Source organism: Hibiscus syriacus, unplaced genomic scaffold (genome assembly GCF_006381635.1).
Source record: "Hibiscus syriacus cultivar Baekdansim isolate YM2019G1 unplaced genomic scaffold, ASM638163v2 tig00110303_pilon, whole genome shotgun sequence".
Taxonomy (NCBI): domain Eukaryota; kingdom Viridiplantae; phylum Streptophyta; class Magnoliopsida; order Malvales; family Malvaceae; genus Hibiscus; species Hibiscus syriacus.
Window position 1 is genome coordinate 766,100 of NW_024062672.1, and position 23,860 is coordinate 789,959.

The 23,860-nt window shown below is 32.1% G+C and overlaps 1 protein-coding gene across 1 annotated transcript; it reads left to right on the top strand.

The window, feature by feature from the left end:
* The first annotated feature begins 277 nt into the window (after positions 1 to 277).
* LOC120116817 (protein SRG1-like) lies at positions 278 to 23,582 on the top strand. The gene is made up of 8 exons (XM_039137233.1): positions 278 to 554; positions 628 to 875; positions 988 to 1,312; positions 1,395 to 1,658; positions 5,466 to 5,470; positions 18,016 to 18,026; positions 21,151 to 21,156; positions 23,568 to 23,582. Exons 1-4 carry the CDS (start codon positions 291 to 293, stop codon positions 1,653 to 1,655), a joined length of 1,098 nt encoding a protein of 365 aa, XP_038993164.1. The 5' UTR covers positions 278 to 290; the 3' UTR covers positions 1,656 to 1,658; positions 5,466 to 5,470; positions 18,016 to 18,026; positions 21,151 to 21,156; positions 23,568 to 23,582.
* Positions 23,583 to 23,860: the final 278 nt, after the last annotated feature.

Consider the following 23,860-nt stretch of genomic DNA (forward strand, 5'->3'; position numbering starts at 1 on the left):
ATTTTTTAATATATAATTTCAATAATTAATCCTTCAAATTGATACAAAGTCAAACTAAATGCCGCAGAAATTTGAGAAAAAACAAAATCCTTAGCCGCCTATGCAGATGCAGTTGAAGTTTTATATTCCAATACTAAGATTAATAAATTGGTGAAGTCAAAGCTGGAGCAAAATGCCAAAACTTTTCCATCAACAACTAAAGTCATCATTTAACTCAGTACAAGCAGCTTGTCAATATCTATATATTTTAACTCAGTACAAGGGGGAAGCAAACAAGAGGAAAAGATCAAATGGAAAATATAGGTTCTGAGGAAGAAAAAGTAAGTGATTGGGGTATATCTCTTCCGGTTCCAAGCGTCCAAGAGCTTGTGAGAAATGATCCTCAATCAGTTCCTCAAAGGTACACACAACTGCCCGCAGACAGGCCAGTGGTTCCTGATATATCACCATTGTCATTTGACATTCCAATTGTAGATTTTGCCTTGTTAGCTAAAGGGGATGAAAATGAAACAGGAAAGCTAGACCTCGCTTGCAAAGAGTGGGGATTTTTCCAGGTAAAATCTAGCTTCTCAGTTTTTGTATAGTCCTGTTTCTGTAATAAACCATGGGATGCTGCAATTTTGACAGATAATAAACCATGGGGTGGCTGAAGAGGTGCTACTTAATATGAAGGCAGCTATTGCAGCTTTCTTTGAACTTCCACTAGAAGAAAAGAACAAGTACGCGCAGGCCGGTAACGATTTCCAGGGATACGGGCAAGCGTATGTTGTCTCGGAGGAGCAGAAACTTGATTGGTGTGACATGGTATTCTTAATTACACTCCCACATGAGATTAGGAACCTAAAGTACTGGCCACACGCCATACCAGGTTTCAAGTATGCATTCTTTCTTTTTGCTGCTTGTGAAAATACAGACTTGAAAATAAGCAATCCCCGCAATAGATTTTAGTTTCAATTATATGCTCTCTTTTTTTCTCCCCTTTGGCAGGGAAGCTATAGAAAGGTACTCAAAAGAAGCTAAAAGGGTAGCTGAAGAGATATGTGCCAACCTATCATTACTTATGGGCATGGACAAAGACGGTCTGAAAAGGTTTTACGGCAAGACGAAACAAGCCATGCGACTGAACTATTATCCACCCTGCTCGAGGCCTGATCTCGTTCTCGGTTTTAATCCTCACTCCGATCCAGATATCGTAACATTACTCTTGCAAGATGATGAGGTTCCTGGACTCCAAATCCGGCATAAAGGCAAATGGATTCCAGTTAAGCCGATTCGTAACGCTATCGTGGTGAACGTTGGCGATGTTGTGGAGGTACTCACAGTTCAATTCTTTTGATATCTTAAGGCCTAAATCTACTTCATCTTAAAGGCTTTCCCGTGTTTTGTTTCTGCAGATTCTGAGCAATGGGATGTACAAAAGCATTGAGCACAGAGCAACCACAAATGAGAGCAAAGCAAGAATTTCACTTGCAACCATTATGATTCCATACGATGAACTGGAGATCGGTCCGATGCAGTGTGCGGTGGATGATGGTCGGCCTCGAATGTATAGGAACATCAAATACCTTGATTACGTGAGGTACACGTTGGGAAGGAAAACGGAAGGCAAAGCTCACCTTGACAATATTCTGAAAATTAACACGTCGTCTTTCTAATTACTCCGTCTTTAATTGTTGAAATGAACCCCTCATATTTCAATTTAATGTTGTTTACGTAAGCACTTCATCCATGTTCCAAATGAAGTTGCTATTTCTAACACTAACCATTCTGTGCTAAATGTTAAAAAGAGAAAACATTACTATATTTGTCTTTGATCACGTAACTCAAAATACAAAATATTCTTTATTTTATTTTATTTTATACAAAATTATACACAATCAAATTTAATTTCTCAAGTAACTAAAATACAATAAACAATTACTCGATAAATGTATAATTGATAACAGTCACCATCTAACTACGTATGGCATGTGTGAATATTAGATCACTAGTGGCCCAAAAACAATAGGAAAAATATAAAAATGAGATAGAAATAAAAGAAGTACAAGGATGTGTTGACATGATAGCCATTAAATTATTGGTTGGTCTAAGAGACGGATACAATTTCTCCCATTGTATTATGAAATTATTTTTCCATATAAAAGTATGGTTCAGTTGTCATTGATTACGTTTGTATGGTTGTTTTAGTATATTTGGATTATTATTCTCATCATATTTTGTAATAGTTGATTTAAATATATTATTAATTATAATTATATATTCTTGTTTTACTTTTTTATGATTTTGGGATGAAATTATAAATTTATAGTAAAAGAAATTATAATTTTAGCAATTATAGATGATATGATGGTAGTATGACATAGTTGATTAAATTAATTTGAAGCAAGTTGCATCTCTTACTATTGACTAAATATTGCATTAAATTAATGGAACCAGATTTTTCCTCTTCAGAACAGCTAATTAAAATACCCAATTTATGCTAATAAATTGAATTTCATTAGTTTTTAATTATGATAGACTATTCAGATAGTAATTCGCATTAGGGGTGAGCATTCGATCAATTCAAGTCGAGTCGAGTCAAAAAATTTCAAGTTATTCGAGTTGACGAGTCTTATTGTATAACTCCGAGTTGACTTGAAATTTTTCGAGTCAAATCAAGTTTATAAAATTCTAGTCGAGTCGAGTCAAATTTTTGAATTTATATTTAAATTTAATTGTTAATATTTATAATATTATAATATTATTTGATTCCAATTTAAATGGTTTTTATAACCATATACAATACATATATATATATATATTGTATTTTTTCATATGTGATTTACATATATCATACAAAATCGATGGACTCCACTCAAACTTGAAAATCAATCTACATTTCTAAAAATTTTGAGTTATTCAAGTTGTATTTTATAACTTGAATTTTTTTCAAGTCGAGTTTATGAAATTACAACTCGAAGTCAATTTGAGTAGAGTCGAAAAAAATCAATTTTTCAAGTCGGGTTGAATTTTGTTTATCCCTAATCTGTATATTAGAAAAATTTTAGTTTGATCATTTTTGTAACACCCACAACCTGTACTCGACCCGAATACGAATATGATGTGTCACATTGACATTTCAAAACATTTACTTGTACAAAATAGTGAATAATTTTAAAACTTTTATTAACACACAACTATATTTACATAAATTACAATCATATGATTTTACAAAACCGATTAGAGCATATCAGATTCAAACTTTTATTTACATGCCAACTACAGTCAGTATTATGAAATATATATATTATTTATTTCTCTTCTGATCTGACCTTCAGTAATGAGAAACTGACATGTCTTGCTCTTCATCGTTCCATAAGCTCGTCAAAACCTACGTGTGAAACACTCACAAGCTAAGTCGTTAACTTAGTGAGACATATAAAACATATAATTTAAACTCTTACTTATAACAATGCATGTACAATTAATATTATCATATCATGCAAAACCATATAACATTTCATATAATCCAATATATTCATATACATAACTCATCCTTTCCATCCTTACCTCATTTCATTATCTTTTATATCTTTTAGTCAATCTTAATTAAACAATACACACAAAACAACTTATATTCTATCACGCATAGTATCATATAATCCTTGTAATCCATTCCTCATAACATGTCACACATACACATATCACATATAATATATTTATATTATTGCTTGATTGGCCCATGTATACTGTTGAGAACTTAAGGTATGTGAGTACATTGAGGTTGTGCACAAATGTTGTCATCACAGCTCGTATAAATGCACCGAAGTGCCACATAGAATTTACATCGAAGTGCCGCATAGAAATGCACCGTAGTGCCATATAAGATTGTCCATAAGAACCACATAGAAATTCCTTAAGAATCATATACATATACCAAGGATCAAGTAGGTGTCTCAAAAGACCTCATACATGTTCCAAAGAATACATATATGTCCCAAAGGACCACGTAGAATTGTCCCAAAGGACCACGTAGAATTGTCCCGAATGACCGCGTAGACCCTCGACTCTTGGCATGCCAACTATACCTCTAGATCTCATGACACATAACATGGGAATTATCTTTATACTTATCATTTCACATAACACGTAGTTCACTTTCACATATCACGTAACTTATGTCACAAAACTTGGATCACATATATATATAGTCACGTAGATCACTTTTGCATATCTTATATCTTATTATTATGACTTCTCAAAGTCATACGTACATTCATATGTTCATTTTCTTCTTCTCATAATCACATATACACATAATCTCATAGTTCTTTCACATATCTCATTATAAATTTTCATAAGATCACATCCAGTTATGTAGTTCATTTCCATACAATTCGCATATACATATATTCTTTTTCATATAATCACATAGTCGTATAATATTTCATATGACCTCATATATCACATCACATAGATACACACTCCAATACTCATAGTTACATATTACATCATTCAGGGTCATATAACTTCTATCACAAAGTCACTTATTTTATCTATTGTTCTCATATGTTCATATTTATTATAAAACACATAACTTATGTCATATTTATAAACATATATCTTATATTATATGTGCATATCATCACTTTATATTCAAGTTCCCTAAGTGTTATATTATTCTTAGTTCATTCTATAATTCAATCTTATCTAGTTTTATTCAATTCTCCATAAATCATATAACTCTAATGCACTAATTCTCATAATTGATCATACCACTATGTACTTGTCTCATCCATGTTTCTATTATTTGTATAACCTTTACACATGTTTACTAAGTTCATATTGTTCTCAGGAATTCACTTTCATCATATTCTCATATTATTACACATTTTATTGTTGAATGATGTTCGTTATAACAAATTTAAAGAAAGAAACGTTTTTAGGAATAGTACTATACTGTATGAACAGTACCGTGAACAATACTGAATGCTAAAAATTTTCAGAATGCTACAGGGGTATCGATACCCTGCTACATTGTACTGATACCCTGCTATAGTAACTCCGTCAAACATATATAAAACTCGTAAAATTTAACCTTTTATCACTATAAAGTTATCATTCACATATATACGTTTAAAACATTACAAAAACCCAATCATATGATTTATATTTATTCTCTTATAACTCTTCATACTCATATATTTTCATTTCCATATATCACATAGATCTTATCACATTACTTATCTTTTATACTCACATAAAACACATAGCACATACCAAAACCTATCAACTCGTATAATCAAGTATACATACAAATCATGTCATTCACATACTTATAATCATAAATTCATGCATTATAATATAGGAAATAGACTTACCGCAAGTCTTAATTCCATAGCATAACTTACCCTTATTATCATGTACTCACCTTAGCTACTTGCCAATACCAATTCTTATTCTCTCTTGAATCTTACTCTGATGACCCATCTGAACTTTGATGTCGTTTCAGAACTTGCTTGTACTCGATATCTACACAATCATACATTTTTAAGGTAATTATCAGATAACTACACCTTCTAATTTGATACTAATAACTTAAACGAATTTAATATACCGATATTCACTTTTTCCTTTAGGGGGTATCGATACCCTCCCTAAGGTATCGATACCCTTATTACATTCTGGAATTTTTTGTTTAAGAGGGTATCGGTACCTATTGAATGGGTATCGATACTCTTTGCCCATAAATCACATTTTAAGCACGAAATTCACTCTTTTCAGCTTCAACACTTCATGTTTCCTCCCCTTTCATGTTCTTAACTTACAAATACATGCTTAAACTCATTTATACCCATTTATCTCATCTTAAACCTCAAAATCCTCTCCTCTTTATGAACTTCAAGAATCATACCCAATTTTTAACATGTTTTAAATCCAATTCTAACATTTCATATCTCTTAATTAGACTGATGAAAAGTTAAATTTAACTTCAAATTCAACTTATCAAATCTTTTCCAGAAATTCATTTAGAAACTCAGTCACTTTAATCTCTCATAACTTCTTCATCTTTTGATTTTAAGATAACTTAAGCTTTCCTTAAGCTTAGTTATCATCTAATGATCAAAACCCAACTTAAATTTCAGTTAATAATCAACAACAAAGAAATCTTACCTTTGCTTTGCTTCCACTGGGAGGAGGAAGAAGAAGGGAGAAGAAGAAGAAGGGAGAAGAAGAAGAAGGGAGAAGAAGAAGAGAGTTTTCCAGATTACTCTCCCCTACGTGTTTCTCTCCTATTAAAGGGGGAAAATATATTTCATGTCAAATGACCAATTTGCCCTTTATTTCATTTAATAATTACTAACAACTTTCAGGAAATATTTCCAAATAAATCATTGAACTATTCAACTTTTCTACTTTAATCACCAACTTCTGAAATTTTTACAATTTATTCACTAACTCGGTATTGAGGATGTTACAGTTTTAATGAAACTTGACTTTTTATCAAGGATTTAAGAAAAAAGGATTCCAATTTCACGTCTTAAATAAAATGAATAGACTAGAATCATCAGTATCCTATAAAACTCAATACTATAGTAGAAAGATTCATATTTTTTTTCTACCATACTATCTATATCTATTATTGGAATGTATAAAGATACAAGCTTAATATACTTAATATAGATGAATCCACAATATGTATCTTCATACATGTCGATATCAATTAAATATATGTACTGTGCATAGTATCTCAATTTTATTTCTTCATTTGATATATTTTAACGAGAACTTAAAATTTCAAAATTATAAAATAATCACCAACAATTCATTTTTAGACAGAAAATTTAGGTGATGATTAATAAAATTGACATTGTCATAACCATTTTTTGAATAAATAATTAAATTTAAACAATTATGAGTTTGTATTGAAAATTTTGGATTTTTGTTTAATTTGAAATTTGGAGTCGCCATCGACCTCTGGGTTAGGTAGGTCGAATACCTAAAAATATCTTTTAAAACAATTTTAAGAAAAATCATTTTAAAGAAAAAAATTGGCCTTCGTATCACCAAAATTGAACTTCTAACGACTCACTAAGAGTATAGAAGAGTTGTAAATGTGTTACCTTGCTTCTTTGGTGGCTAGAACTCTCCTCAACACAACCAATGCTCAACTTTTATTTGTCTTTTGAGTTGGAAATCTCTCTCACTTCCTTTGCTTGACCCAAACTAAACTTGAAGTCCTAAATCCTTCAACTTGAAGATGAAAGAAGAAAAAGGAAAAGATGGAAAAAGAAGATGAGTTTTTGGTGGAAAATGAGGAGTTGTTCACGTAAACCTCATAAAATAGGGGAGTTTTCAGCTTTTGAAATAAGAATTAGGTAAAATGTACTTTTATTCCCTTTATTTTCTATTTCATATGACATTTATCTTTTGTTAACTGACACTTAGGCCCATACTCAAGCCCAATAACACTAAACTGGGTCTAATTATCTTATAAGGTCCAATTAGGCCCAACTTTAGGTTTCAAGTTGACCTGAACTATCAACTTGAGATTCGAGATGTTACATCTGATCTACCTGTCGACTCTGAATATGTTCTTGCTTGGTTTGCCCAAATCTTCTATACGTTGGATCTATAAAAGAAAAAATTAACGTTAGTACGCCTAAATATTTATTTTTATTATTTATTTATTTTATTTTTTTTGAAACGATGTTGTCTCATGTGAGAAGGAAAAATGATTTTTCCCGGCCCATCGATCCACCGACCTAAACTTAAAAAAATCGGTAATTTTCTTTAAAAGAATTACTCAACCGAGCCAGATACTCAACCCATGATTTTTCTCGGGTAGTTGGGTTGGATCTGCAAAATATTTTATAATTGGGTATCCAATTTGACCCGGTAATTTTAATACGTATGTAGGTATGTATGTAGGTATGTACGTATGTACGTATATACGTATGTACATATGTATGTATGTGTATAATCTAAATTACATTTTTATTTTAGAGTACTTAATATTTTTACCTTAAAATTAAATTTAAATCCATAAATTCTTCAAGTTTGTATTATGTACATTTTAAATTTTTAAAATTTTCAAAAAAGTTTTTATTAATTTGATAATATAAGATTAAAAAATTCATTATGGATGTTAATATTTTTAATGTTTTCTTTTGAAAATAAATTTTAATATATATATCTAAATATTTATATTTAAAATTAACTTGAAATCACTAATTTTTGTGTATGGATCGTGAATCATGAACTTTTAAATTTTTTATGTATTTCTTATGTGATTTTTAAAAAAATAAATAAATTAATATATATATATATATATATGAACCGGGTACCGGTGACTCGAAAATATAGATACCTAAATTTTAAGGGCACCTGACTACTAGATACCCGAACATAACAGGTAGAGTCATGAGCCGAGAAATATACTACATGGAGAACTAGGTACTTGTGATTCGAAAATGCAATACACAGTTTTAAACGCCCCTGGTTTATGCTTAAAAAAAATCAAATGTCAGAAATATGTCGTAAGAAAAAGAAAATTATGTCGTAAAGATGAACAAAGCTGAAACTGGATCCAACAAATCAATGAAATCGAGATTTCTCCATTTAGTTTTGTTGTAATCGAGATTGTAGGAGAGTCATGTTACTAGAGAGACGATTACGAAACAGATTAAGTGCAGAAATCCCTTGCAAAAGGCCTGATTCCGATGGAATAATTTGGGTCAGATTGTTGCATGAAATATCATTATTGTGTGGTCCAACCTCACATCAAATAGCAGTAGCAGTTATATCGTCTTTAATCAATATAACTTTTAGGGATTGGATCAGGTTAGAAAAGTTCATGAATTCCAGATTTTCTAATGCATTTATCTCTAATTCCACCAAATAAGTCAAAGGGTCCTTGAGGACTCCAATAAATTGATCTAGAATACAATTCGCCTTAAAAATTTGCCAAACCACTTCCTTTGGGATGAGGAGGGGACCCACCATAGTTCACCTCCATGTGAGGGATGGTCCGCTAAGAATGTGAATACCCTACGGGGAGATGCCCAGTGGAATACTTCCAATCTAAGGGGGTCATTATATCGCTAAAGCTTGCGTGTCATTGATGTGACCATTGACCAAACAAGCACCAAAAGGCTAGACCCCTTTTGTCCTTATTTGAGGCCAGATTCTCAGGGTTTAGGGTTTGGCCCACAAAAGTGTGGCCTTGTTTGGGGGTAGACTTCCTTTTAATAACACACCTCCCTTGGTTTAGTACTTTTTAATTTTAGGGTTTGGACTCAAATCTATTAACCTTTGTCGACACCGTTTTCCGTCTGAGTGGGGAAAGACTGATACCGACTCGGAGTTTTTCTCTTTAAAAATCATTTAAAATGTGAGGAGTCGCCACCAATCATTTTAGGTGAGATTAGAACACCGTAAAAATCATGTGATTTTAATAAAACGTTTTATTTTAATAAAATACTGAGTTTTGAGATCTGCGAAAATCTAGAAATCAGGTTCGGGAGTCAGTTACGCGTGGGGAATGATTAGCACCCCCACAAGCGCCAAAAAATTGGTACCTAGTTGATTATCCTATATTTAAAATCGGAAATTTTGAGTTCGATCTTTATTTAATTTAAAAATCATTAATGATGCAGAGTTTGAAAAGGATATTTGTTTATCGAGACCGATAGTATTCGCCCCCGAGCGTAAATGCGAGAGATCAACTATTGTGTCTAATAACCGAACATTGCCTCATTTTTAGAAAACATGATGTGGTTTTGAAAAGGATGTCGACTTATTTACGGAATTAACAATAGTCACCCCTGAGCACGATCGCGGGAGATATATTATTACTTCCTTAATAAGTGAACAGTGCCTTAGATTTATAAAAATAATGCGATCAAGCAAAATTTTATTTATCCTAATTATACTAAAAATAAATTAAGGCTTTTTCTAACTTACAGAGACAAATTATGAAAATTAAAGAATCTAAGGAATTAAATCTAAAATGTAGGCTCTAATATTAATCATATTTAATTTTAATTAATTATTGAATCGAATAACTAAGATGGTCCCTCGAACGTTTACGCGAGGGCCGACTCAAATTATCCCCTAAATTAAAAGAATACTTTGAAATCTAAGCTAAAATGGAAGCTCTATCTAACCTATTTAATTATGTCAATATTTAAAGTCTAATTGAAGTTTAGGAACTAAAAGCGTCAAGGAACTAAAATACCGAGCTCTAAAAAGATTTAAAAATCTAAGGACCAAAATTGAATGTTTTTAAAGTTAAGGGACTAACCTAATTATTAAACTAAAATTTTTAGAAACTATTAATCATTAATTAAATTTAATCGAACAATTGATTCGAGTATTCGAGTGTATAATGCGAAAACTCAACTCGAATTGCCCCCTAATTAAACTATAGTGTCATCCTAATTTCTAATTTTATTCCGATATTAATCTAAAAAACTAAATTTAGAATTAAAAATTATGAAACAAAAAATAAAATAAAAATAAACTTAATTAAAATAATTAAAACAAAAGATAATAAAAACATTAAAAATATAAAATAAACATAAACATAAAATAAAGAACTAATTGTATAAATATAAAATAATAATGACTAAAATACAAGGAAATAAAGTTAGTAATTAGATAAGAAATAAAAAGTGACCAAAATGCAAAACTTAAAATAATAGTAGCTAAATCAGAAATTAATAGTGATGAAATTAAAATAAAACAACACCAATATGCATAATCAGAATAAAATAAAAAAGAATGACCATAGTATAAACATGTTGAAGCTGAGGATTTATACGTGATTTACCCATTAATATATGTCAACCAACCAAAAAACCTTAGAATATGGGAACCTAATGCTTAATTAGACCAAAAATCATAAAAGTTTAATAATTCTCCCCCTGTTTTCGTTTCTGCTCGAGAAAGCAAGACCAAACAATTATTTTTTAGCTTCTCTCTTCCCTCAAAGTTCACCATGGCCGAGAGACCCCAAGAGCTCAAAAGCCTCCATCGTCGGCCACCGCTAGACATGGCCAACAAGGCCAAACCTCTTCCCGAAACACCTTTTTTTTCAGGTATGAAATCGATTTTGTTCTATTTTATTTTTTTATATTTTTTTGCTGCAAATAGCTGGGATTGTTGGTATTAAAAAAAATTTGAAAGGAAAAAAAACTCTTGTTTTAGTTTTTTATTTAAGACATGTAAATATTTTTTAGAAAATCTTTGTAAATATATATATATTTTTAAAAATAGCAGCAATAAAGGTTACAATCGAACTAAAAAAGATTTTTTTTACAATACTTGCTTCGAATCTAAGCAGAGAAAAATACAAAAAAACGTTCGAAATTAAAGAGAAAAAAAAACCTTTAAATATTGCTCTGTTATTACTTTCGAAAATGGGGTATTACAGCTTTTTTTTAAGGATCTCCCATTCCCCCCCTTTCCTCATCCTCTTCTTTATAGCTAAAATTTACATATATAAAATAAGCAAAGTGGGGTGGTTGCAAATTTCTTGCGGGATTGTGGGGGGTTGGTGTTGAAATATATGATGGTGGGGGACAAAGAATTGAAAAAATGGTGCTCACAGCTGCCCCTCTTTGCTCATTGTTGTGAAACGGGAATGGAGCAAAGACAATAAAACACCATTTTTTATATTGGTCTCTTCTTGTCGCGCTGCAAACTCTTCACTGAGAATGTCAATTATTCTCCTCCTGCAAAATTCATCGGGTCCTTGCTGCAAATGATGTCATCTTTGCTTCGTTCTCTTGGTTGAGTCTTCATCTTCAGTTCTTCTGATTATGTGTTCTTCTCATCCTGGTCTTTCCACTAGAAATGTTGATCCCTCTAGAGAGGTGTTACTGATTCAACTCCATATGTGATTAATCGAGCAAGAAGTTGACGCTGATCCAACTCCTTCTGCGATGGATTTGAGCGAAAATAAAAATGTCGATCCACTTCCTTCTGTGATGGAAATCGAACGATATGCCGATGCTGATCTACCTCCTTCTATGATAGAATCGAGCAAACGTTGACGCTGATCCAACTCCTTCTGCGATGGATTTGAGCGAAATAAAAATGTCGATCCACCTCCTTCTGTGATGGAATCGAACAAGATGTCGATGTTGATCTACCTCCTTCTGTGATAGAATCGAGCAAAAAGTTGACGCTGATCCAACTCCTTCTGTGATGGATTTGAGCGAAATAAAAATGTCGATCCACCTCATTCTGTGATGGAGTCGAACGAGACATTGGTGCTGATCTACCTCCTTCTGTGATAGAAACGAGCAAAAAGTTGGCGCTGATCCAACTTTTTCTGCGATGGATTTGAGCGAAATAAAAATGTCGATCCACCTCATTCTGTGATGGAATCGAACAAGATGTCGATGCTGATCTACCTCCTTCTGTGATAGAATCAAGCCTAAAGTTGACGCTGATCCAACTCCTTCTGCGATGGATTTCAGCGAAATAAAAATATCAATCCACCTCCTTCTGCGATGGAATCGAATAAGATGTTGGTGCTGATCTACCTCCTTCTGTGATATAAACGAGCAAAAAGTTGACGCTGATCCAACTCCTTCTACGATGGATTTGAGCGAAATAAAAATGTCGATCCACCTCATTCTGTGATGGAATCGAACAAGATGTCGATGCTGATCTACCTCATTCTGTGATAGAATCAAGCCTAAAGTTGACGCTGATCCAACTCCTTCTGCGATGGATTTCAGCGAAATAAAAATATCAATCCACCTCCTTCTGCGATGGAATCGAATGAGATGTTGGTGTTGATCTACCTCCTTCTGTGATAGAAACGAGCAAAAAGTTGACGTTGATCCAACTCCTTCTCCTTCTGTGATAGAATCAAGCTAAAAGTTGACGCTGATCCAACTCCTTCTCATTCTGTGATAGAATCGAGCAAATAGTTGAACAATCTCTTCATTATGAATTCTCTACTGGAAATGGCGATCGGTTTATCTTCTCTTTGAAGATTTTCAAACCTGCAAAAGATTATCATGTGTCGGTAATTTGGTGTTTGAAGTACCCGGAAGTATTGACCCAAAGGTCCTCGAATTTTACTGAGATCCATATTTTCAAAGATTGAAAAGTGGACTAATTCTTTGCTGAAATCTTTTTCTTCAACATGGAATTGTGAAACAAAATCTTTTTTTACTTCCTGTCAAATATTAAACATTTGTGAGGGAAATAAATGATTCAAAAGAAATCTATTTGAAGAGAAACTATCTCAAGTGAAATTTGTTTCGAGGGAAACTGTCTCTAAAGAGACAAAACTTTGTTTCAAGAGAAACTGTCTCAAGAGAGACAAAACTTGTTTCAAGAGAAAATGTCTCAAGGGAGACAAAACTTGTTTCAAGGGAAACGGTTTCAAGAGAGACAAAATTCGTTTCAAGGGAAACGTTTTCAAAGTTTATGTTTCAAGAGAAACTGTCTCAAGGGAGACAAAATTTGTTTCAAAAGAAATTGACTCATGCTTTTGTTTTGAGAGAAAATGTCTCAAAAGAGACAAAACTTATTTTGAGTAAAAATTGTCTCAAGAAAGACAAAATTTATTTCAAGGGAAACAATCTCAAAGATTGGTGTTTCAAGGGAAACTGTCTCAAGAGAGACAAAACATATTCAAAGATTTTATGTTTCAAGAGAAACTGTCTCAAGAGAGATAAAATCTTCTGTTTCGAGGGAAACTATCTCAAGCGAGATAAAATCTTCTATTTCGAGGGAAACTATCTCAAGCGAGATAAAATCTTCTATTTCGAGGGAAACTATCTCAAGCGAGATAAAACCTTCTGTTTCGAGGGAAACTATCTCAAGCGAGACAAAACCTTCTGTTTCGAGGGAAACTATCTCAAGCGAGACAAAATCTTCTATTTCAAGGGAAACTATATCAAGCGAGATAAAATCTTCTTTAAAATAATCTTGAGTGAAATGAAATGTCTTCTTTTAAGTAAAAAATGTCTCAAGTGAGACAAATCTTGTTTTAAGAAAAACAATCTTGAGTGAAATAAATCTTCTTGTTTCGAGTAAATACTGTCTCAAGCGAGACAAAGTCTGTTCTAAGAAAAAAACAATCTCAAGTGAGATAAATCCTCTGTATTAAATGAGACTGTCTCAAGCGAGACAAAATTTATATTGGAAATGTTGAATCTAAAGATGATTGTTCCCTCTTGTTGAGGACGTCTTGTTGTCTTTTAATCTCATCTTCTCCTAAAAGATCTGTAAAATGTATCTAGATGTAACTATCCTAATGATGGATGTTTGATGCAAAGATGCAAATTCATGTATGCATGTTCTTCAGTGAAAAGGTGCTCAAGCAAATCTTGATTCTCTTATTGATCTGTTCGTCTTCATTCTTCTCTCACACCAGGTGTACCATCGCATTTCTTTACAAACATATGCTTTCTTGGCTCCCTAACATTCAAATTCTTTGCCCCAATTTCTTATTCTGAGCTTTTAGGTCTGAGGGACCTCTGTTAATTTCTAGGCTAAACTCTCCAGAGAGATTGTCCTGTTTGAAAATGTTTTTCTTCTTTCTTTTATTTTAGAAATGTGAAAAATATTGAATAAAATTCAAAAATGTTATCATTTTCTTCTGGCTCACAATCAAAACAAATTGTAAAACAAGAGTTCATTGAATATCAAATAAATTGAATTTTCTTTTAATCCTTCAAAAATTATATACATTTGAAAAGGGTAAAGATTAATGCTGATAAAAGGCTTAGGCTGACTGGGAAGGTTAAGTGTTTCAAGTTAATCTGGGGAGGTAATGGGGTTCAGGTTGGCTTTTTGCGTCCTCAATTTTGGTGTTCATTGACCTGATGAAGCAGTCGTCATGCTCCTCTTCTGGAAATATTTACTGGCTCTCGATCCTCGTGTGTGCTTTTGGATTGTTCAATGTTTTATCAAGAGATGTATAAGATCGTCCTTCTGTGCAGTGGTTAACAATCTTCGTATTCGAGCTGCCTTTTCAGGTTTTCAACTCGAATTCTCCTTTGGTTTCTAGACGTCATCTAAAATTTTACGTCTTGAACCCTCATTTTATTATTTTTATTTATCATGCATTAAAAATTTTAGAAAACTATTTTTGCAAATAAAATTAACCCTGAGGGGCGGAATGAAATCTGAAGATAATCTCTCCACTTAGAAATCCATGTATGATTAGAAGGGACTTTTCAGGCACATAATGTAGGCTAGGGCTCATGGTTATGAAAGAAATGGATAAACATGCCCAAATAAGTGTTTAAGGGTTATTGAACCAAGGATCAATTCGTACTGATGTCTTCAATCTTGTCTTGCTCGACTTGAATCTGCTCGTACGCCTTTTATTCTCTTCTTATTTTCCCTTGGTGTTTCATGATCTTCTGGCGAATTGATTCTATATCTTTGAACCGCCCGTCTTGGAGTGATTGATCGATTTTCTTTCTTCTTTCTTTCGTCTCTCTTTTTTTTTTCTTTTTTTCTTTTTTCATTTCTTTTTTTTTTGCTTTTTTTCTATTTTTATGTCTTTTTTTGTTATATCTTTTCTTTTTTTCTCTATGTCGTCAACACGATTTGATCTTCAAATGCTTCGTATTTGGTCTACCTCACGATATCTTGTTATTTCTCACTTTATATTATCATTGCTTCTGCAGCGAAATCTGGATCAATGATCTTTACTCATGTGAGCATATGTCCTTTACCTTTTCCCCCCAGTGTGGAGGGTGATCCTTGGTTAGGGTTGGATCAGAAGAAAAAATATTATAGGCTCAAAATGGGACAACAATGGATATATATATATATATATATATAAAAGGATAAATGAAACAAAGCCGTTCATCATCTCATACACGGAAGACTTTGTAAAAGAGGTATCCCCAGGGGGACGAGTATTCAGGATTAACCTTATTTACATGAAAACAATGTAATTAATGCATGATAAAATTATTTCAATGATTTCATTTATTTCTTCTTCTTCTATTTGCCCCCAGTATGCCCCAATTATTCAAATTCTCTTGCAACAACGTGATCTGCAACACTTCATCTTGTCTTTCTTGCAGGAAATGTCCTCTTCATGCCCCCAGGATTTATTGAGGTTGGGAAATGAATGTTGGTTCCGTGTCTAGGAAGGGAAATGTATGACTTTAAAGTCATAATTCTGAAAAATGTAATTTTATGGAAAGGTTATTTCTGTCTAGGAAGGGGTATGGAAGGTCTAATCTTGCCCTTTGTCAAAGATATATAATTAATGAAGTAGTAAAAGAACCTTTAATCCATTAGATATTCAAAGAATTACAAGATTAAAACTTGATTTATTGCTCATAACCTTAGAAAACGGCATAAGCCCAATTAACAAAATGTATACTAAGGGAAGAACAAAAACACGTTTAAACAGGACAAGGCTAGTGCAACGGTTGGTGGAAGAATTTCTTTGTAACTGGCCCCAGAATGTCTCATTACGAGTTAAAGGTCAATATCCCTGGGTCAAACAAAATCTGGGCCTTTCTTCTTCGTGCCTCACGGATCTCGATGATACCTCAAACTTCATACGAGGCTAACATTACATTCATAACTCTCAATCCTTTTTGGGTACGGATGGGGTGACTTCATCTCACCTCAAAACTTTTATTCACAAGATTCTCGCCGAGTTACCTTCGGGATTCGTGATTAATGTATGTCGATATGCAATATATAACATGTAATGTAAAATGTGTATATACTAATGCAAAGATGAAAAGATGCACATGCAAATGCAAAATGGGTGTGCAAAATGCGAGATGTAAATGCAACCCGATATTGATTCCAAAATAACTTAGTTTACACAAAAAGTACTCAACAACACACAATGTCTAAGCACTTAGGCAAATAGAGTACATCAATATGGAAACTTAAACGTAGAATCTTGCCCTATTTGCTAATCTCTCGAGCTCTATCATCAATTTCATGATTCACCATTCTTCCTCTGGATCACGCAAACTCTTAAGGTTTTCGCTTCTTCAGATAATTCGTAGACTTGACGAGCAACACCATTGGCCTGATTCACTGCTTTCTCTATTACTTCATGTTGTCTTTGAATAGTATCTTGAGTCTACAGTAGCGCAGTTCTAAGTTCTGGATTAGTAAATGGTTGCTCTCCTCTGACTGTTGAATTCACTAATGACATCTCTGTACTGTAACTTCTAGCTCAAAAATCTTGGCTTTTAAGGCCTCACTTTCATGTTTGGCTATCTATCGTGCGGATGAGTGGATCAACAATACTCCTTCTAGCTCTGCTATCATCTTCTTTAACATTTTATTTTCTTCTTGAAGACGGAACCCATTGATGTTGTAAGGATTCTGAAAATTCTCATCCAAACTAAGCAATTGTGCTTCGAGCTGCTCAATCTGTGCTCGCCTCTACACCAATTCTTAGTTAGCCTTTGCACCAATTCTTAGTTAGCCTCATCTTTTTACTCTCTCAATCTCTGAGCGTCATACAGGGCTCGGATAATTACCTTTTCTGGAAAAATGGATTCTTCGGTAGTTACAAGTCTGTCTCTGAACTGTGTCTGCCCGTACTCGGACCAGGTCTTAACACTGATTGCATTCTCATCCCATCGGAAGACATTGATGCCTTAAGCTCTTTTTATAATAACTAAGTAATCTGGGAATCAATACCGTTTATGAAATGATGTGATATGACAATGATACATGCAAAAATGCAATAATAGCATACAAAAGAAAATCAATATTAGTAGAAACAAGACAACAAGAATTAAGTTAGTTGAAAAGATTAGTCCCAAAATGTAATCTTAGCAAAAATAAATAAATATGACTCAAAGTTGAGACTGAAGAATAAAGCATACAAAGAAAATTAATAATCCTAACCGCATGCGTTCTAGTTCTCCTAGGCTATCCACATGGCTCTAGCGGGGTAGGCTTACTAAATTCTCTATATGAGGATGGTTTCTAACAAAGGGTTCCCAAACCATTTTTACAACCTGCTAAGGTTGCCCCCGGTTCTGGCCCATTATAGACTTGTGAATCAAGTTCGGATCAGGGGATCACACCACTAAAAGCGTACCTCGGAACTGATATCCTGATAGGCAACTTAGGGTGCTTTCCAGAGATACTTTGTCAGACCCACACAAGGAAGCCCAATGCTCCTCGTGAGGTGTGACGTTTCTCCCTACTTATGTAAACTGGGATTGAGCTCGGGTTTAGAGCTATGATATGCAACAAACCTAAATACTTCACAGAAGTGTAAGCATTAACCGGAGAGAAATCTGTTTTTTCCTTTTTGAAATAATATAATGAACCATAAATTAAATAAGATCGAACTCATAATTTCCAAATAATAAATATAGGGTAACCAACTCGTGGCTCGACTCTCAATTTGTTTAAAAAATAAAAGTCCCCAGCGGAGTCGCCAAGCTGTTGACACCGTTTTTCGCCCGGGCGGGGAAAGACTGAAACCGACTCGGGGTTTTTCTCTTTGAAAATCATTTAAAATGTGAGGAGTCGCCACCAATCATTTTAGGTGAGATTGGAACACCGTAAAAACCATGTGATTTTAATAAAACGTTTTATTTTAATAAAATATCAAGTTTTGAGGTCTGCGAAAATCTAAAAATCAGGTTCGGGAGTCAGTTACGCGTGGGGAAGGATTAGCACCCCCACAAGCGCCCAAAAATTGGTACCTAGTTGATTATCCTATATTTAAAATCGGAAATTTTGAGTTCGATCTTTATTTATTTTAAAAATCATTAATGATGCAGAGTTTGAAAAGGATATTTGTTTATCGAGACCGATAGTATTCGCCCCCGAGCGTAAATGCGGGAGATCAACTATTGTGTCTAATAACCGAACATTGCCTCATTTTTAGAAAACATGATGTGGTTTTGAAAAGGATGTCGACTTATTTAGGGAATTAACAATAGTCACCCCCTGAGCACGATCGCGGGAGATATATTATTACTTCCTTAATAAGTGAACAGTGCCTTAGATTTATAAAAATAATGCGATCAAGCAAAATTTTATTTATCCTAATTATACTAAAAATAAATTAAGGCTTTTTCTAACTTACAGAGACAAATTATGAAAATTAAAGAATCTAAGGGCTTAAATCTAAAATGTAGGCTCTAATATTAATCATATTTAATTTTAATTAATTATTGAATCGAATAACTAAGATGGTCCCTCGAACGTTTACGCGAGGGCCGACTCAAATTATCCCCTAAATTAAAAGAATACTTTGAAATCTAAGCTAAAATGGAAGCTCTATTTAACCTATTTAATTATGTCAATATTTAAAGTCTAATTGAAGTTTAGGAACTAAAAGCGTCAAGGAACTAAAATACCGAGCTCTAAAAAGATTTAAAAATCTAAGGACCAAAATTGAATGTTTTTAAAGTTAAGGGACTAACCTAATTATTAAACTAAAATTTTTAGAAACTATTAATCATTAATTAAATTTAATCGAACAATTGATTCGAGTATTCGAGTGTATAATGCGAAAACTCAACTCGAATTGCCCCCTAATTAAACTATAGTGTCATCCTAATTTCTAATTTTATTCCTATATTAATCTAAAAAAATAAATTTAGAATTAAAAATTATGAAACAAAAAATAAAATAAAAATAAACTTAATTAAAATAATTAAAACAAAAGATAATAAAAACATTAAAAATATAAAATAAACATAAACATAAAATAAAGAACTAATTGTATAAATATAAAATAATAATGACTAAAATACAAGGAAATAAAGTTAGTAATTAGATAAGAAATAAAAAGTGACCAAAATGCAAAACTTAAAATAATAGTAGCTAAATCAGAAATTAATAGTGATGAAATTAAAATAAAACAACACCAGTATGCATAATCAGAATAAAATAAAAAAGAATGACCATTGTATAAACATGTTGAAGCTGAGGATTTATACGTGATTTACCCATTAATATATGTCAACCAACCAAAAAAACCTTAGAATATGGGGACCTAATGCTTAATTAGACCAAAAATCATAAATGTTTAATAATTCTCCCCCTGTTTTCGTTTCTGCTCGAGAAAGCAAGACCAAACAATTATTTTTTAGCTTCTCTCTTCCCTCAAAATTCACCATGGCCGAGAGACCCCAAGAGCTCAAAAGCCTCCATCGCCGGCCACCGCTAGACATGGCCAACAAGGCCAAACCTCTTCCCGAAACACCTTTTTTTTCAGGTATGAAATCGATTTTGTTCTATTTTATTTTTTTTTTATATTTTTTGCTGCAAATAGCTAGGATCGTTGGTATTAAAAAAATTCGGAAGGAAAAAAAAACTCTTGTTTTAGTTTTTTATTTAAGACATGTAAATATTTTTTAGAAAATCTTTGTAAATATATATATATTTTTAAAAATAGCAGCAATAAAGGTTACAATCGAACTAAAAAAGATTTTTTTTACAATACTTGCTTCGAATCTAAGCAGTGAAAAATACAAAAAAAACGTTCGAAATTAAAGAGAAAAAAAACCTTTAAATATTGCTCTGTTATTACTTTCGAAAATAGGGTATTACAGCTTTTTTTTAAGGATCTCCCATTCCCCCCTTTTCCTCATCCTCTTCTTTATAGCTAAAATTTACATATATAAAATAAGCAAAGTGGGGTGGTTGCAAATTTCTTGCGGGATTGTGGGGGGTTGGTGTTGAAATATATGATGGTGGGGACAGAGAATTGAAAAAATGGTGCTCACAACCTTCTTCTATAATAGATAAATGGTTGTCCCTTGTTCTCATATGTAATGGGGTAAGGGGAGGTAAGATAGTAGGCTGCCCCCAACACTAGGTTGAGAGCAGCTTCCGTGGGAGACCTCCAAATTATAAAATGCCCTCCATGAGACTCGATCCCACGACCTCAATGTTAAGAACCTTGTGCTCTACCAACTGAGATGCATAAATGGTTGTAAATTTAATGGATACAATGGAAGCTCTCCTTAATCCACGGACCATTGCATTACCAAATTTTCTCAATCATTATTGTTGAATCAATCGAATCAATAAAAACAATCAAGAAGATAATGAATTGATAAATAAAAATTTTAGTGAAAACTTAGGGAAAAAATAAGAAAATTAAACAAAATAATTTTCAATGGTTCAATTCAACTTCATTAATGAAGTCTACTTTCACTACCCTACATATCCACACTAAGGATTTTCACAAATTTGAAGCAACCTTTGAGGATAAGGTGTAACCTTACAAACTATTTCAAGAATTACTCCCTCAAATTCTTGAAACACTCTCTCAAAGAGAAAATTACAAATTACAAACATAGAAAAATCCATATGGAAAGTGTTTGGACAATTCTAGAATAAAAAGAAAATCTGATAAATGAATACAGATGTGGTACAAAAGTTTTCTTTAAAAGCAAAAGAAATTTTGAAGAATTTTAACTTTGGTTACATGTGATTGTTTTGGCTATATTTGTGTTCTCTTGTTTTCACATAAAACTTGGAATTTGTATTTTATACTCTCTCATTCAATTCTAACCGCTTGGATATTTGTGGGAGTTAATAGAGCTGTTGGATGGAATTTTCCCGCAATAAATGTTCCAAATACTTGGAGTATCGATACTCGAGTTTGGAGTATCATCACTACTTGCATTAATTACAAAAATATAGTCGTTTGGAAAGAGGGGTATTGATACTACTATTATAAGTAGTATCAATACTTGATGAGTATCGATATCAAAATTGCTTACTAAAATTTGTCATTTTTATAAACATAAGGGTAGTATTTGTACTATCATTTGAAGTATCAAAATTACTATTAAAAGCAGTATCAGTACTAAAATAGTATCAGTATCAAAATAGGTTACTGGAATTTACAAAACACAAGGGGTTTCAGTACTGCCATTAGTATTATCAATACTACTTTGTATTTTTAAAGCATTGGCATTGGTGGCATTGGTACTGCATTGATACCACATGATCAATATCAGTACTACTCTTGCAGTATCGTTATTATTATGCTTAAAAATATTTTTTGACTCGATTAAAGTTCGAAACACTTAAAAAATTGTTTCAAAATTATTTCAGTATATGACTCAATTTTTCAATAATGTAAGGAGTAAATGAAATTTTTGACTTTAAAAGAATTTATATATTCAAATGATTGAAATGAATATAATCTTAAAATTTTTCAAAAATATTAATTACTTTTGATATATAAAAAAATCAAAGTTTGTTTTAACAATTCCCTTTATTCTTCAATACTTTTTAACTAATTATTGATATTTGATTTATTAATCAATTAATTTAAATTAAATTTTATAAAGATTTATTATAAGAACAATCATCTCAATTATATTTGTTCTATTCATAATGTTAGAATTCAAACTCGTAATATTACTAAAAAGATCTAATATTTCATCTCATTAGACCAACTAATTATTAGTTGTTTTTCATTATTTTATTTTCCAAAATGTATGAAAATTTTAATTTAAATGTGCATAAAAGTAGTGTATATATAGTTATAAAATAACATGATTAGATTAAAAAATTCTTCACCTTTCTAATCAAATATAGTAGAAATATTATTTTAGACGTAATTTTTAATAGTATTGATTAATTATAAGATAACATGTGTTTAAATTTTTTAGGGTAAATTATACCAGTGACCACCTAATTATAATTTCTTTATATTTTAACCACCATTTTTAATTTTTGTCAATCATATCACCCACCTATTTAAATGCATTCAATCAGGTCACTTGTCGTTAACAGTTACCGGAAGTGTTGTAACACCCTAGACCAGTACGTTACACAGTCGACCGATGTAACATAGAATATCATATATACATCATATATAATATCACATCACCAAACAAACATGTAACATCACATAGAATTTTTGCATATTATATTTTTAATGGCCCATGTACACATGTGAGAACTATAGATATATGAGTCTATAGAGGTTGTGCACTAATGCTGCCACCACAGCTCGTATAAATGCACCAGAGTGTCATATAGAATTGCACCAAAGTGCCGCGTAGAAATGCACCGTAGTGCCATATAAGATGTCCCTAAGGACCACGTAGAAAATTCCTTAAGAATCGTATACATATGCCAAGGACCAAATATGTGTCTCAAAAGACCTAATACATGTTCCAAAGAATACATATATGTCCTGAAGGACCGCGTAGACCTTCGACTCTTGGTATGCCAACTATATCCCTAGCTCTCATGACACATATCATGGGCATTATCTTTTATATCATTTTTTCCATATTCATGTAAACAGATCACATATTCATATAAACTCATAGCTTCATTTACATATATATGTAATCACGTAGTTCATGTAAATTCTCATATCATTTCGTATTCATATATCTCATAACATATAACACTTCTCATGTGTTCCTATAAACATGTCATACATATCAGGCATGTTTACACAACTCATTTCTATATAACTTACATGAATCTATATTCTTTTTCATATACTCATATAATCATATAATATAATATTTCATATAATCTCATGTATCACATCACATAGATACATACTCAAGTACTCATAGTTACATATCACTTAAATTATTCATATTTACATAATTCATGGTCATATAACTTTTATCACCAAGTCACTTATCTTATATCTTATTCTCATATGTTCATATTTATCATATAACACATAAGATTTATTGCATATTTATATCACATTCTTACATCACTTATTCATAATATAATTTATATTGTATCATCTATCTTATTCTTTATTTCTTAGTATGCACTTACATTACATAACCTATATTATACTTATAAACATATATATATATATATATATATATATATATATATATATATATATATATATATTACTTCTATTATTTATTTTATATAC